The sequence below is a fragment of the Drosophila virilis genome, chromosome X (assembly GCF_030788295.1).
Source record: "Drosophila virilis strain 15010-1051.87 chromosome X, Dvir_AGI_RSII-ME, whole genome shotgun sequence".
NCBI classification, from domain to species: domain Eukaryota; kingdom Metazoa; phylum Arthropoda; class Insecta; order Diptera; family Drosophilidae; genus Drosophila; species Drosophila virilis.
The window spans coordinates 16,965,608-16,982,833 of NC_091543.1; the positions used below are offsets into that span (position 1 = coordinate 16,965,608).

The 17,226-nt window shown below is 41.2% G+C and overlaps 2 protein-coding genes across 7 annotated transcripts in view; both read right to left on the reverse strand.

The window, feature by feature from the left end:
* dnc (phosphodiesterase dunce) overlaps window positions 1-17,226 on the reverse strand; it is a 210,619-nt gene that overhangs the window by 137,002 nt on the left and 56,391 nt on the right. Inside the window, exons 2-3 of one of the 5 annotated variants that reach the window (XM_032440245.2) lie at window positions 8,050-8,215; window positions 6,384-7,930 (exon numbers count right to left, since the gene is read on the reverse strand). In XM_032440245.2, coding sequence (XP_032296136.2) covers window positions 6,384-7,930; window positions 8,050-8,130 — 1,628 coding nt within the window. In that variant the 5' untranslated portion in view covers window positions 8,131-8,215. Of the gene's footprint in view, window positions 1-6,383; window positions 7,931-8,049; window positions 8,216-17,226 lie in introns of those variants that run through there. The other 4 variants (XM_032440239.2, XM_032440240.2, XM_070211237.1 and 1 more) reach the window with 4 other exon arrangements.
* Sgs4 (Salivary gland secretion 4) lies at window positions 55-1,880 on the reverse strand. Of its 2 annotated transcripts, none has more exons than XM_032440248.2 (2): window positions 524-1,880; window positions 55-431 (listed from the first exon to the last, which is right to left on the reverse strand). In XM_032440248.2, coding segments are annotated over exons 1-2 (1,197 nt in total). In that variant the 5' UTR covers window positions 1,719-1,880; the 3' UTR covers window positions 55-429. The 2 variants fall into 2 exon arrangements, with proteins under 2 accessions (XP_032296139.1, XP_032296138.1); XM_032440247.2 differs by having other exon boundaries at window positions 497-1,880.

The window sequence follows — 17,226 nt, forward strand, 5'->3', positions numbered from 1 at the left end:
CAAGTTAAGGAACCAATTGGAATACTATAAAGTTTGCCCACATCGACAAATGCTATGGCACATTTGAGAAAAGTCAATAGAATGCTTTTTGCGAATATATATTGGTTAATATGAATACTATGTGTGTGTGTGTTTCCGAGACAAACATGCCCGTATTAACAAGTGTAACCTAAACCTTTTAAAACAATTCAACAATGACATAAGACAAAAAAAAACAGGTTAACAAAAAGTAGAAGGTAATCAAAGTATTTCAAACAGTCCCGTTCAGTGTGCCCTTAACGATTCCCTTGTGGTCGTCGATCAGCTGGTCTGCGTCTTGGTGGTGATTTTCTGATAGGTCGACGGGGAGGTGGTTTACGGCAGGTTGGCGGTTGTTTTGGCGAAGGACATTTTTTTCTGGTGGCTTTCTTACATTTCGGTGGTGCAGTTTTCTGGGGACATTTGTGTGGTGGACGAGGATTTTTACATTTTGGTCGTGGAGTTTTTGATGGCTTACGATTCTTTGTTGGGCGATGAGTCTTACATTTGGGCTTACAAGTTGCAGGCTTCTGTGGCTTCTTTGTCGGACGACACGGTTTCTTCGTCGGGACACACGGCTTCTTCGTTGTAGCGCACGGTTTCTTCGGGGTAGGATTCGGTTTCTTTGTCGGTGCACACGGTTTCTTGGTGGTATGGTGCGGCTTCCTTGTTGTTCCACACGGTTTGTTTGTTGTATGACGGGGCTTCTTAGTCGTTTTACATGGTTTCTTTGTCGGTGGGCGGGGCTTCTTTGTCGTTCGACATGGTTTCTTAGTCGGTGGTCTTGGCTTCTTGGTCGTTTTACATGGTTTCCTTGTCGTAGGAGTGGGCTTCTTTGTCGGTGGGTTCGTCGGTTTCTCTGTTGGAGGAGTAGGCTTCTTTGTCGGTGGGTTTGTCGGTGGGTTTGTCGGTGGGTTTGTCGGTGGGTTTGTCGGTTTCTCTGTTGGAGGAGTAGGCTTCTTGGTCGTTTCACATGGTTTTTCTGTCGTAGGAGTCGGCTTCTTTGTAGTTGGGTTTGTCGGTTTCTCTGTTGGAGGAGTGGGCTTCTTTGTCGGTGGGTTTGTCGGTGGGTTTGTCGGTGGGTTTGTCGGTTTCTCTGTTGGAGGAGTCGGCTTCTTGGTCGTTTCACATGGTTTTTCTGTCGTAGGAGTCGGCTTCTTTGTAGTTGGGTTTGTCGGTTTCTCTGTTGGAGGAGTGGGCTTCTTTGTTGGTGGTTTAGTCGGTTTCTCTGTTGGAGGAGTAGGCTTTTTGGTCGTTTCACATGGTTTTTCTGTCGTAGGAGTCGGCTTCTTTGTAGGTGGGTTTGTCGGTTTCTCTGTTGGAGGAGTCGGCTTTTTGGTCGTTTCACATGGTTTTTCTGTCGTTGGAGTCGGCTTCGTTGTCGGTGGGTTTGTTGGTTTTTCTGTTGGAGGAGTCGGCTTCCTGGTCGTTTCACACGGTTTCTTTGTGGTCGTTGTTGTTGTCGTAGGACATGGCGTTGTTGTAGTAGGACATGGCGTCGTTGTCGTAGGACACGTCGACGTTGTCGTAGGACACGTCTTCGTTGTCGTAGGACACGTCTTCGTTGTCGTAGGACACGTCGTCGTTGTCGTAGGACACGGCGTCGTTGTCCTTTCACACGCACAGCTCGCCTCGCCGGCCCCAGGCCCTTGAGCCACCAGAAGAGCTGTCAATAAGCCGAACAACCAGAAGATGCGCATCGTAGAGCAGTTGAGGTAACTGTTGCTCTTGTTCGGCAGATGCAACTTTTATATAGCAGTTGCAGGCAGGGCAAAGGCTGGGCATTTCGACTTTGGGGGCAACAGAGTTATTTTCATCCTCAGGCAGTGACCCATAAAGGTCTGTTTCCATTTTTGGATCTCGGTATATTCACCAGTTGACTTAATGGCAGATGGCGATGTTATTTTATGTTATTAAAATATAAAAACAGTACGCTTATAGACTGCCCGAGACTGTAAATGATCTGAGCATCAAAGGATTGGGTTCATGGGGTTAGGAAAGTTGTTGTTTGAAGAAATTGTTGCGATGTCAAAATAAAAAACAGCGCAATATAATATAATAATCAGTAGTCGTAATAGTAGGAACAACCGCAGCATCGCACATCTTATATGAATATAGCTTCAAATGCAAGTTGTCCCTATAATTATTGTGTCATTCCCACTAGATACAAAGCCAAAGCAGGCGAACTCACGCTTGCTGTTCCGACTTGTTTTTTTTTTTATACTTTGACCACCGATTACCCGAAAAAACCCTATATTGATCCAAATACAAGCTTCCTAACCCTTAGCGTTTAGGCTGTGCATTGATAACCATCAAGTCAGTCTTTGAGTTAGTCGGGACAAACTATTTAATATTGACACAAGTGAAATCTAAGAAAGTTTTGTATTACAATATCTTAGTTTATACTGCAAATATTGTGAATACTTTAAATTCACAGACTAGCAGGAAAAGCGTGGCCGACAGCCACAAGTTTAAATTTAAATCCAAATAATGTGTGTATAACACATTTCAAAAACAAATGAAGTCGTTTTTGTTTAAGCAGCAAACATAGCCTAAACATATTATGACTTTAATGATGATTGTTCTTCTCAAATTTTATATTTGTGTGCATATGAATCAATTCGCACAGCTGTCGGTTCCATTAATACTCAATTGTTTTGATCACCTGATCATTGTATGGAGTTTTTCCATACCCAATTTCAAAGTCTATCGTTCTATTCACATATTTATAATCTCGCAAGTTGAGCAAATAAAGGCTCTGCGATTCGACAAATGCTTGACGCCTTTCGATTAACTGCTTGCTATAAAAGTGGCTGGCAGCTTCTGCAATTTCGACAATTTGAGGTTGACATTTGGAAGATTAACATAATGAAGTTCAGCTCGCGTTTCCTGCTTCTGGCCTGCCTCTGCCTGTGGGCCTCATTTGCAGCCGCGCAGATCACCGAAGATACTGAAATTGCCTACGACGATGCTGAAGAATCGGGCTCCACGGATGATTATACTGAAGTTGACAGCGGCACCGACACCGACACTGAAACCGGCACCGAGTCCAACGTTGACACTGACTCAGGCACTGATACCGACATAGATACAGATACGGATACGGATACGGAGGGCACGGATGAGGAGGAGACAACTCAGGCACCGGTGCGCAGAACGACACGCAGAACACCCATTCGCCGACCAAACGCCAGCAACAACAACAGGCGCAGGCAAAATAGCAACAGGCGCAACAACAACAACAACAACAGGCGCAACAACAACACAAGACGCACCAATACCAACAACAGGCGCAACAACAACACCAGACGCAACAACAACAGGCGCGCAACAAACAACAATAGACGTGCGCAGAACAACAATGTTCGCGCTGTAAGGAACAGAAGACGCGGCTAAACTAATACACCGAACTGCTGGATTATATTGAACGATTGTGTCATATCCGATTTGAAATTATCAAAATCTTTTTTTTTTTTTTGGGTCTAAATTATGAATATTAAAAGCTTTGATTGATAAACGAAAACTAGTTATTCAAACTTGTAATTAGACAAGAGTTTTTTAACCAAACTCAAGGTTTTGACTGAGAAAGTCTGAGGTAAGGAGGAAATTGTCAGTTTTCCGAGAAGCCTTTTCGAAAAGACAGTCGAGAGCGGACCGAGAGCTTCAACTGTAACAATATCTCAGTCAACAAGCATACCCATGCTATCCTTCCAAGGATTTCTAGCCGACCCTGAATGCGAATCCGGCTGACGCGGCCTTGGCCAACAATCCATGATATCTGACATTGAACTCTTTTCGGCTATCGAATTTTTTCGTTTCAATTAACTAGCTCACGAAATTTAAATTGCTTGGCATTCAGCATGTGCAAGCTCTCCACTCACGAGTGCTGCGAGGTGGATTGCGGTCGACTGCATCAGGATTCGCGCGAAACAAAAATATACTGGATTTTATACAGGCAAAAAAAAAATTAAATTTTTAAATCTACTTGGAATTCAGTAGACCAGTTTTTGAGAAGAGCATAACTAAAATATTTTATATACATTTCTACGACTCGGCTTTGAGTAAATAACTCTGATTAAGCAAAATGACTTGAGGATAGCTAAAAATGTAACGTCGTGTTAGGGTACTTAAGCAATAAATACAGGGTATTTTGCAGCCAAGCATATGGAAAATACATTCTACGTACTCTAATTGCAACAATATAAAATAAGCGAAATTCAATTGATGTGTTAATTCTTATTTAATTGAAACATTTTCATTTGTTTTTTTTTTCCATTAATTTTCAATTTTCCATATCAGCCAAAAAAAAGAAGAAGCATAATTGCAGTTCATTGGAAATTGTGTAAAGCTTAAATCAACAACAACAAAAAGCCTGCACATGCGAAATAATAACAAAAGTCAAACAAATAAATATATTGATTTGCTGCAAAAATAATCGGAGAGGCTTTTGCAAAATTTATGCAATTTATTTATTCAATTTACAAATGTGAATCGGGGTCCCTTCAGTTCATTTGGCGACATTATTGTCAAAACATATTCAATTATGCATTGGGATTTTCTTTTATTTTTTTATTTTTTATTTTCGTTGGCCCTAAACTACGCAGCCTTTGTGCCAGACATACAATACAGGTGAAGCCGACTCAATTACTGAGCCTGTGTCTGTATTCTACTGTCTATGGCTTTCGGCTGTTGTGGTCTGCCCTGATGTCAGTGTTCGGGCCAAAGTTTGTGTCACTTAACTTTGTCGATTCGATTAAGTTGACTAACTGCAAATTGATTTGATTGTAAGTCGCTAATTGGTTGGTTCTGAAACTTTTGAGCCAAGTTCGTTGTGCAGTGTTTGTTTTTTTGTTTGGTTTTCAGGGATAAATAGCGCATACGCCACGTAGCCGGCACACAAATGCGTTTCGAGTTGACGCGTTTCGTTGCCACAAATAAAAAAAATATATGAGTTTGGCTTTAAGCAGCCGCCGCCGCATTTGTCTAAATATTGACAAATTAAATAATAATATTGTTGCGTTTGTTTGGATTCCGTTTATTTTCATGTTATTTGCTTTCGTTTTGGTTTTGTTGTTTTGGTATTCTTTCTTTCTCTCTTGCCTTCGCCTTTCCAGTTTTGTTTTGTTTTTTTTTTTTTTCTTTTTGAACAGCGGCGCGAGCTGTTCATAGTCAATTTTAAAGGCCAAAGTCAGCACAATGCCAGAAGCAGGCAGCAGCAGAAGCTGTGCAAAAAGTATTGCATAACTCTAGGCGTCACTTTAAGTGTTCCGTATGACTCGAAGTTTTTATCAAACTTTCGCTTGGAGCATTATTTATTTTATATATTACTAGCATATTTAAGACGCGACTTCAACCGCGTGCATTTCGACTTATAATCTCCACCAAGCATCTTTAAAACCGCGAGCGCCCCATCTCCATCCCACCGCCCGACGCACGACTCCATTTCCGCGGCTTTATATACTTCACTCCGACATCTTTAAAAACGGGGATTTCAAATGTGAGCACGAAAATACAATTTAAAATCTTCCAAGCTGCGTTTCCACTTGGCATTAAAGCTTTTATTTACAGGCTTGGCGAAATTCGCAACACTGAATTATAAAGGAGACCTTGAGCTTTTGTTGGCCAAGTAATTAGCCCGTAAGTAATGCTCGCTGCATTTCACAACACTGTTGGGCACACAATGCTTTATAACATTTAAGACTTTTTCCTTAAATTGAAATACTATAAAACTCAAACACATTGAATATTAAAGCATACATTAATACTCAAGCTATAAACATAAAGGCTGAATGTGGGCAGAGGGGAACAGGCAGAGGCAATCATCTTCAACTCCATAAAGTATATGTACATTCTGGATCTCGACGACGAGCTGAGTACCATGTTTGCCATGATATCGATTTCAATTTAAATAATATCGATATATATCGAATATTATTTAAAGTATGAGGAAATCAAGGAAACCCTTTGTCAAAAAAACCGATCGGCCTCAAGCTTAAGTTCTTTGTTCATATACATTTAAGAGATGTTTCACGCTTTTTGGCAAGTCCGCCCAAAATTTTCTTGGTGGTAATGTAGGCGACAAATTGGAATTGACAAATTGCGGTTGTTAACTCAATTTCAAGTACATTTCTGAAAATTCATTCAGATCTTTTGCATTGTAAACGATTATCTTCTTGGTTAGAAAATGTGGTTGAATGGGCGAAACTGGGATATGAGCTAATTTGTAAAGATTTTCACATAAATTAATTTGGGAAAAATTCACCTCTTCTTGAGAAATGGGAAAAATTGAATGCAAAAAACTTGGACCGGACTGGGCTGGAAATACTTGCTACTTAAATATATATATTGATTGGCTGAGTACTTACCGGACATTGGCCAGGGTGTGACGACGGTTCTTCAGGTAGCGACTGTGATACTTTTGGAGATCACCGATGGAGCCCTGTTCGGCCTGCATTTTGGTGGTGGGCAGCAGCTGCGAGTTGCTGGGATGCGAGGCGAGTGCCGAGGCGGAAGACGAGGCCAAACGATGATGGGCAGCAACGCTGACGCTGCTGCTGTTGTTGGTATTGGTGTTGGTGTTGCCGGTGCTGCCGCTTGAGGCCAATGTCTCGTTTGAATTGCTGCCAATAACTGTGGCCGAGGATGAGCCACCGCCACCGCCGCCGCCGGTGCTGCCAATCGGTGTGAGCACAATACGCGACCAACACGATTTGTGCGGCTTACGAAATTTGAGCTTGATGCGCGGTGAGGGCGTCGAGGCGCCGCCGTACTCTGGCTGCACGCTGCCGCCGGCCGTTGCCGAGGATGAGGTGCCCGAACTGTGATGCACGCTCTCGCAGCTGCCGCAATACCCGCCGCCGGCAATGGTAATGGGCGGCAGCGGTTCCTCAAGACCCTTGACCGGGCTGCTGCTGCCCAACTGGCGGTTGTTGGCGTGTTGCAGCTGTTGCTGATGCTCGGATTCCTCCTCTTCTTTAATGTGCGGCAGTGGTGAGGTCTGCGGCTGACAGCTGCAACGCTGTCCACCTGCTGCTGCTGCTCCTGCAGCTGCAGCTGTTGTTGCTCCTGCAGCGCTGCTGCTGCTGCTGCTGCTGCTGGACTGTTGATTAACTGTGTAGGCGGCGCTGGGCGACGGCGATGCTGAGGAAACGCTGGTAGTTGTGGCTAGCAGCGTTGCTGTTGGCGCCGCTGCTGTGGTTACTGTCGTTAGGCTGGTCGCTTCTGGCAGGGTCAGGCTGGGGGCTGTGCTAGCTGTCACGGTGCTGGACAGCTGCAGCACCACCACGGTGGGTGAGACGCTGGCGTCACTGAGTGTTTCGGGTTCGGCGCGCCTGGCTACCAAACCGCTGGCCAAGCTGGCGGCTGCAATGTCCGCTGCGGTCAGCTGTTGCTCCAAATCCTCGTCAACGTCGTTGATGAGTGTCTTTAGAGAAATGGGCGTGGTCACCGAGGTGCCAATCGTATCGGCGAGCGAATGCTTCTTTTCGCCCGCACGACAAGCCTCCAAGTCTGTGTCTAATTGTTGCTGTTGCTGCTGCTGCTGTTGCTTCTGCTGCTGCGGCAGCTCGCTCTGTGCCTGCGTCTCTTGAGTTGCTGTCTGTGTCTTTGTTTTCAGTTCGTCCGGTGTCTGCGCGGGTGTTTGGGGCGGACTTGTGGCGGGGGCTGCGGAGCCGCCCCCGCGACAAGGTAGGCAACAGCGAAACACTGTGCCACCGAAACACTTTGTCCTTGGCTTTGACTTGCGCTTGCTGCTGTTGGTGTTGCCACTGCCACTGCCACTTCCGGAGCCGGTGCCGCTTCCGCCGCTGCTGCTGCTGCTTCTTGCCGCTGCCGCTGTGGCCGCCAGGCCGTTAACGTTGGCACCGCTACCAATACTCTGCCCCGCACCGTTGCTGCTGCTGCTCCCGTGACGCTGCATGCAAAAGAGAACGATTTAAGTAACAATGAGGCCAAACACATGCATTTAATTAAACAAAAAAATGGAATCGGTTTTGAGAGTTGAGTTCGTTGCCCGCCCCTGCCCCCGTCAACCTTGGTGTGCGACGGATCCGTGCACTTTTGCGTTGCATTTTTGAGCGTTAAGCTTTGCGTCAGCTTCGCAAGTCGCATCATGAATACCACGCCACGCCCACTTAAGCTACAATTCGCGGCGCAGGCAACAGCATAATTTCGCTCCACTTGGCGCTTAGTTCTTGGCCTGCAATGAAAAAGGTAAATGCAGACAATTAATTAGTTATTTTATTATTATTATTTAATTTAAATTAATAAGTTAAAACAATTAAACAATGTGCATTTGTTACGAGCACAACAAATACCCTCTAACATTGGTAATTGTTGTTGTGTTCATTCGTTGGCCCTTGTCTAGAGTTCGCTTTATTATATTTATTATTATAATTATAATTTTTTCTCTTCCTTAAAGTGCGTTTAGCCCGGGTCAAGCGCTCAATCACAGTTGAATTTCGAATAAAAGAAAAAAAATCACTTAGAATGCCGGCAGAATATATCAGTGTCGCCTTAAAGTATGCAACAAAGGAATGATTTTTCCCTGCTAACATAAATATGGGTAAGACACATTCTGAGAATTGCATGTATGTGTGTATGTATATATGTATAACGCAGTTTGCTCAACCCCAACGGCAGCTGCACAAACTGACCCACATATGGGACACAGAGCCGTTCATGCGCTCTCATTTATGGGACCAGCTCGAGTTGGTATCATTGACAGCTCACCCGCAGCGACAACTAAATGTGCCCAATTGGGAGCTTAAGTCTCTTAAGTGGAAAGAGTCCGGGGTTCACCTGGTGGCTGCTGCTGCCCTGGCTGCTGATGTACTCCCACTTCAGGATGGCGGACTATCCCAATAAGGATGTGCATCATAATGGTTTTGACTATCAAGAGGAATATATTGATTCATTCACAGCACTGCAGGAGCATGAATATTTTGAATAGGTCAACAAAACCTTAAGACTATTTATTCAGAAATATAAATAAATAGCAGCGTAAACATCATTTTAATGTGTCTGAATGAAAGCAATGAAAATAACTTATTTTAGTTCATATAAGGCATATGTTTAATTGGATAATATCGATTTTTAACTTAAGACAAGCCCAAATTAAAACATATGCAGTTAAAAACAGTATACAGGAAATGCGCTCAGTTTATTTTTCAACAAATGTATAAATATTTATACAATTGGTTAAATGTTCAGTAAATGGACTTGCTGTCTGTCTAGAAAATAACATCTTTCAGCTACATATTAAGCAAGCTACTTATATTCAAGTTAATCTTTGTACAATTGTACATAATTCCATTAGCAGCTGAATTCCGACAATTTTGAGGCTTCGGCTTAAAGCCAAACCAATTCCGAATGAGCCATTAGCCAAGACCAGAAGTCAAACCAGTGCGTACTCAGGCCAAGACAAACCACAGTCGAAAGATTGAACCTAAAAGCCAAAAACTTGTTGGCAGGCAACACAAAAAACAACTGTCAGCGTTTCCATAGATACGTCAAGCGATGTGTTAGGCAAAAAAAACAATTGCAACAGCAACACGAGCTTAGGTGAATGGGTTCAACAACTTGCCATAGACAGCAACGAGAGCAGGTACAACGACAACTACATCAGCGACAATAGCAACAAGAACCCAAATTTCACTTGCCACTCAATGTCAATTTACGTTAAAAAGCCAAAAATGGTTTTACCTTAATAAATTATTAAAATTGTGAAGCATACTCTCGGGCGTGCGAGCTAAATGAGCTGTCTAACAGACCCAAGTGTGTGCACAACTATTTGATCAAGTTTTCAACAACAGCACACACAGAGCAAAAGAACAACACTTGACTAAAACTGCTGCATTCCTGAATGACACTTGGCTTATTGTTTACCTGAAGCTACACATATGCTTCAGCATTTTTTGTGGTAATATCAGAAATGTGGCAGAGACCTTTTCAATTTAAGAGCTAAGCAAACAAATGGAGCAATTGGCATTCAATAGGCTACGGCGCCAGGCAGACGACAATATTTAATGGCTAAATATGTATAATAAACAAGAGCAATTTGTCATTTGTTTGAGAGCACTCAAAACTTTAGACGACTCAAAAAGAGGCTTCACTTAAGCAATGAGCATTACTTGAGCAAATGAAAACTGCATAGAAGGGCGTTAAATGGGAGAGTGTAATGAAAGAAACAGAGAAAGAGAGCACATAGCAAAGATATCGAGAAGAAGAAAAAGTAGAGTAAAAGGAATTTAAAACATCGAGTAACAAAAAAAGAAAATAGAATAGAATAATATAAAATATTGTTTTTTCGCGTTTTTCAGCACCCTTTTTTTAGTCAACTGTTTGACACGATTTGGCTTCGCAAATTAAAGAATTTTTAAAAATGTCAATCTACTGTAACGGTTGTTGTGAAAATACATTTTAAAGCTTAACAATGTTGCGCAATATACATCTATAATATAAATATTTTTTTTTATATTTCATATAATGTTCAGCCTTTTGCAAGTTATTGGCCAAAAACTTGTAGAGAAAGCAATTTCAAACGAATTTCACTCGAGGGCAATGCGACAATCTTTATTTTTTATTACCAAAGCGACGATATCTTAATAAAGCCATAAAGTAAAAAATATATTTGATATTGATTTTTATTGAGACATTTTCAAAATTAATGCGTGCAATGCGGGTGCCCGGTGAACATTCGATATGGCCACGGATAACGTTGTCAACTTTATGGGAACTGTCGAATGATGAGCGGCATTAATAAATCAATAGAATTTGATGGCAAATAATTTGAGAGCTCTGCTGCAATTCGCAGCGCATTGATGGCACTTCCTTCCACTCAAATAAATGCGCGCGCGCGCGTGTGTGTGTGTGTGTGTGTGTGGTATGTGCCTGACTAAATATTTGACTGTACAATGCGGCGTATGCGTGATAAGCGTTGTGTTAAATTCAAGTTATGCTGCGCCAAGTGGATTTCTCTCAATTCGATACGTATTTTTTTTTTATTATTGATTAATGTACACACATCGGAACTGTCATTTATTTGAACACTATATTGGAGTGTATATTAAACGATGCCAGCTCATTTGATAGGAATGCAATGGGTCCACTTTGGCCACAAGTGCTCAATAAAAATAGTTTTGAAAGCAACGCAATATAGATTGTCGAAAGCAGGTCAGTTTGGTGATTACCTTTAAAGTATTTCTCATATTTTTCTATGCTTTTTACACCGCGTCATTTGCGAAAGATTTTGATGCCAAGCAGTTTGGACAGTTTTTGGACAGAAACGGCCAAAGTCTCGTTAACTCTCTGGACCAGCTTATTAACATAAACGTGAGTACTTATATGAGCTAATATAATGGCCTCGGTCGTATGGCGTGTGCCTGAGCTGCACTTTGGTCATATATGCGGGTCAGAATGGCACTTTAAATGTTTCTCCGTTGAGCGGCGCCCCAGGGAGCATTCAGGTATTTTGCGCAAGTCTGAGACAACCCGTTGTGGCTGTGACAGAAACAGGTGAATCAAATTTGTTAAGTACCCTGTACCAATCAAAATCATATGCAACGGACAATCTCTCCGACCATAAAGAATGCGAATATTTATCAATACCAGCAGCAGGCTCAGTCGATGTAGCTGTGCTTTCTTTACCTTGTCACAGAATATATCAGACTTTATTTGTTTGATATATCAAACATGGGCACAGGGTAGCAGGCAGTCCATCATACGGGCTAACATACGCTACGTTATTATCTCTATATATAATACTGTTCGTCCTGACTGACTGACTGATTGCTGATCAAGGCACAGCGCAAGCCGTAACAGCTAGAAGGAAATGAAATTTTTACTTTGGTTTCCTCATGTGATGGAGATGCACGTAAGACAGGATTTCGGGAAATTCCACCCGCAAGTATGGAATTATCGCGAAAACGCATGGTTGAAACTCTTGTGTTTACCATCCGATTGGCCTTAAATTCATTTGAAGGGTGTTCCGCACTTGTTGGAAAATCCATCCCTTCTTGCTGGAAATGGGGGTCAAAGATTTGGTGGATGACGTTTCGACCTCAAATTCATTTCGGGGGATCTACATAAAAAATCATTTGAGTCGTGTTTCAAAAAATTGAAGCTCGTTAAGTGGAAAATAAATTTTTAAGGATTAATTTTTTTTTTTTTTTTTTTTTGTGAACTCTAAGTTGTGTCCGATCTGCATCAAACCTATTTTCAAAGCTCTACATTAGAAGATATTGAATACGTGTTTTAGCGATTGGTAAAATGGCGGAAAACGTTAGTAGTAAAGTTGTTTGATTACCGTCCGCTCAGTTTCAAAATTATTTTCATTTTTGAGAAAATTAATTTCATAGCACACGTGACACGGGCAAGGCCGGGCCATACCCGCTAGTTATTAACATTTTGCTTGCCTTTAACGTTTGGCAAGCGAAGGCCATTACAAGTCAAGGTGGTCGGGGTAAGGTGGAAAAAAAAGCCAAGAAAAACAATAGCACAGCATGAATCAATCAGAAATGAAGACGTCAACGGATACGCAGCAATTAATGGGCAGCTATAAATGTAAACATGGTACATGCGGCATCTGGGCGTGGCAACAATGGAATAAAAATGTGTCTGCATCAGAGAGCTCGTCCTGTAAACACATATATAATATATTATTGTATGCCAGAGAAAGAAACATGAACTTCAATTGATGATTGCCTGTGGCTTGGCGCAGTTGTTGTTGATGTTCTTTTTGTTGCTGTTGCTGTTTAACTTGTTGCCCTGCGCCTAATGAGAAATTAAATTATGCACATTGATTGATTGCTTCTAATTGATGACGCTTAACAAACAAAAACAGATCGAATTCAGATTTAACTACGCAGCGCACAAAATGGACTCTTTAAACGCAATAAAAGCTTAGCCAATTCTTAAAAACTCATTTGAAGTTGGCCACTGTGTGGGCGTGGCCAGAGAAATGTATTACGCTATTATGCGATAGCTACGAAAAAAGCTGCACAAAAATTTCCATTTTGGCATTTTATTTTATTACGTACATCAGCAAAATTTTTTCATGTGCAAACATTTTGCAATCCATGCGAAAATCGTGACCAATTACCAATAGTCTTCGATTCAATTTTATTTTAATTTTCTTGCATTTGCTGTGTGCGCATTTTGTTTTACATATTTCATCCCTTTAAGAATTTTCATTGGTTTTCTGCTCAGTGAATTGCTTTTATTGAGTCAGATACACAAGTCTTTGTCACTTTACTCAGTTGTCAGTTCTCAGTTACTCAGTTTCCAATTGCAAAGTTCCAAGAAGATTATCTTGAGAAAACGCACTGATTTAAACTTATCAATTAGGTGGTTCTCCGAATCACATAGCTTAAGTTGGAACTCAGCTAAAAAATCAAGTTTTGGCGTCTAAGCATTTTCAATGTAAACTTCGAAAACTCAAGAGCAATTTATACGCTTAAGGTATTTCATTTTTTGCAGAAGAACTTGGATGCTTAATTCATATCAATTTTTTGTAAAGTAATTTCACTGCATGCTCAAGCTCAAGGACTCCGTTAAATTGACGCTCTCAAAGGACCTAACGTGGGGTATATAGAATGCGAGCAGTTTTTTTAAAAACTTAATTTTGCTGCCTCAGAAATTGTTGATGCTGTTAGCTAAATCAAATGGAATTTACAATCTACTATTAAACATTTGAAATTATTCATTTTTTTAAGCGTACAAATTGCAAATTAAATTTGGACGCGCGCCAAGAACTGACAGACCGGCCGAATGGCATTTAAAGTCGCAGTCGCAGTCACAGCCAAAAGCACGGGGGATTGGTAATAAGAAATTGTAGTGCCTCCATTTAAAATGCACATAAACGATTGCCTTGATTATATAGCCGCGCTTCACTTTGTTGCACACCAGGGAAAAAAGGTTAAAGTTGCCTCAAGCCAGGCCAAACAAAAATCAACGCAAATGGCGAGTTGAAATGAAAAAGCAACAAGTTGAATATACACATACATAAACATATAAATACAGATATTAATGTATATGTGTGTGTGTGTGTGCATGTGTGATTGTGTGTGAGTGCTTGTGAGTAATATACTTACTGGAATAAGTACTATACGAAAGCAAAGCCATCAAGGCCCAAAGCCCATCAGTAATTCCAGCACATAAAAATGGTTGTAAAAATGGAAAACAATAACAAAAGAACAACGCGAACAACTGGCAACAACAACAACAATAAGAACAAGAACACGAACAACGGCAACCATTCAACACAATGGCAGCAACTGTTGCTGTGGACTTTGCTGTTACTGCTACTGCTACTGCTACTGCTGCTGTTACTGCTACTGCTGCTGCCATTTCCAAATAATGAGAAGCGTGCGAAACGGGTAAACCAGCCTGAAAGTGTGCCACACAATAAGGAGACTGAACGCAGGGCAACGTTCGAGGGGGAACTGATGGACGTTCGACTGGGCTGCAGCGGGCTAGGGAGGAGGTGAGAAGAAGAAAAGCCAAGTTGTTGCCAGCGGAAGTCGCATGGAAATGACATTCGTCTTTAACACGCCCACAAAGACACAGAAAATATGTGAATACAAGAATACATTCGTTCATACAGGGTGACGCACACATTAAATATATCTATATCAACAGAGCACAATCTATATAGCTTGAGAGTCAAACTAACCGACGTACCGACTCACTGACTGACTTATCAACTTCAGCTTTCTTTTGGGTCGAAAGTGAGCAGAAGTAGTTTTGGAAAATGCAGAATAGACAGAACACTGTCTGAGCGTCGAGACCAACAAACCATAGGTCGAATGCATTGACGTATGGTTATTATTTAACCTGAAGTTGTTGCGAATTACACAAACAATTTTGATACCATTTACATTTTCAACATAATTCATTTGTCACAACGTCAACGTCGTGTGATTGCCCCTAAAACATGTATAAAATATATTCAAACGAATCTCTCATTAAACAAAATATAAAGGATCTTAAGCACTTTAAAAAGTTTTAAGCATGTTTTCAGTCGGGCTCATGCATTGTAGCACCCTGTATTGCGCCGGCTTGCGACAACCCTGATGTTGATATGCTTGACGTGACGGTGCGTAGCGCATTGTAATGCCTCCTTATTACACGTTCTGTACGCACTTACATGTATATGTACACACATATATATATATATATATATTCAGATCTGGCTCGTATAAGCACAATTATGCATATCAAACACAAAAGTGTGCATACATACTACTGCTGACACAAGAACCACACAATTACGCAGCTTGCTCCTTGTTTGTCTTGTCGGTGTCTTTGGCTTTTTCTTTTTCTTTTCTTTTTTTCCATTTTGTTTTTTTTTATGTTGTCATTGTTGAGCTGTCAAATTTTTGGGAAAATTGTGCCGTACTTCTTATTTGCAAATACTTCAAGCATAAAGTCCACGGATTTGTAAGCAGCGACAGCGACAGCCACAACAAAACATACAGTAGATATATCTACATAGATCACAGCACGGCGTCCACGGATTTGTATACCTTTTAATCATGTGCATGCGTTAAAGGGTATATTAAGCTATTCTATTCAACAAAAATTATTTTTGGCTTAACTCGCTGTTTTAAAAAATATGCTTGTTTAGTTTGAGCCTGGTGTCGCACAATTTTACAATTTTCAAAAGTAGATTTCTTGCACCTGTCTATTTATTTAATTTATCGAAACTAGATTGTTTTTGATATCAAAGCAATTGCAAAAACTAAGATACAAACAATTGATGTGCATGCAATTTTAACAAATTGTAAAAAAACACTTTCATTCTTTTAGGCTTATAGCCATATAACCTCACAGGGCATTTTTTGGTCATACACTCATGACTAGAACATTCTTACTTATTTATTTATTTTTTTTTTTTTTTTGTTTTGTTATTTGCTTTGCGCGGCTTGTTATAGGGCCACCACAAACAATGGCACCCGCTCGAATACTATCAAAGTGTGAAGGGAGAGCAATAGATGGAGAGGGACAGAAGCAGCAACAAGTAAGTGTGGTTCCGTGTTCATAGATTAAGGCATAGAACAAGCCTTGTTAGATCCCAAGCAGGGCAATCATTACGCCATTATAAAGCCAGCTAATGAAATGGTGTAGCCAAATAAGTAGAAGAGGTTTCTGTGTCAGTTACATATGCCCTTAAGATTGGCGGTTGCAATAGCCGAATAACGCTTGTAATAGCATAGGATATTCACAGCACTGGCTACTACATGCAGACACTAGAGTGAGATTTGAACCGGCAACCTTCCTGTTCAGTTGCCTGAGAGACTGCTTCACTCAGACAGCTCATCTACCGAACACGACAAAAGCCTTAACTTAAATACATATACATAAAATTGAAGCAACGTTTATGTGAGTTTATAAAGTTGAATCACGTCTAGCCAAACACTGTTTGGGAGCAGAAAAGTTTTCGTTCAATTTAGTTTTGCTTATAGAGCATGCCGTAGCCATCGCAACTCGCTTTTTGCTTTCTGTGTATACTTAATAATAACGCACCCAATTTGCTTAACTTATTATTATTTCTTATGTTTCCACACTTTGGTGTTGGGATTTTTGTTTATTTCGTTGAATGAATTTACGTGTGAAATTTGTATGCAAAAGGCACATAAATTTAATCAGTTAGTTTTCTGGGGCGCTGCCATTTTGTGGGTGTGGCTGCATACATTTTTTTAGACACACATATATATACAAACATGCATACATGTATGTAAGACACATCTGCGTGTCTGCCAACTATCCAGGCTGTGCCTAGCTATGTATGTATTTATATGCATATGTACACGTATGTGCTGAACGCTAAACAGACAGAGCAGAGACAGTGCCTGCTGCAGGATTTGGTGTTGGCATTGGCGTTAGTGTTACGTGTCCTTGTGGCAGGCATACGGACTAGAAATGCTCCCTATTTTGGCATTGGCTAGGCGTTGCCATCATTGATTTTCACTTCTTCTTTTGGTGTTGCCTTTGCCAGTTGCAATTTCCTGTGTGTGCTAAGCCAATAAAGCAACTTTTGACATGTCTGTCAGCTGTCTCGAACTGTCCTGCAATTATGTATATGTCTTTATGTATGTGAGTGTTATGCGGTCCCGCATTTCAAGTGTCTATCCGAGCAATGCATGAATTCAATTGCTTTCTACATGATTTCACCACGTTTGCTTAGTTGGAATACACCCTGTACACACA

Coding starts and splice junctions, on each gene's coding strand:
- Sgs4 (XM_032440247.2), bottom strand. CDS start 1,718: ATGCGCATCTTCTGGTTGTTCGGCTTATTGACAGCTCTTCTGGTGGCT. Junction 432..496: donor TCATCGCCCAACAAAGAATC/GTAAGCCATCAA, acceptor AAATGTCCCCAG/AAAACTGCACCACCGAAATG.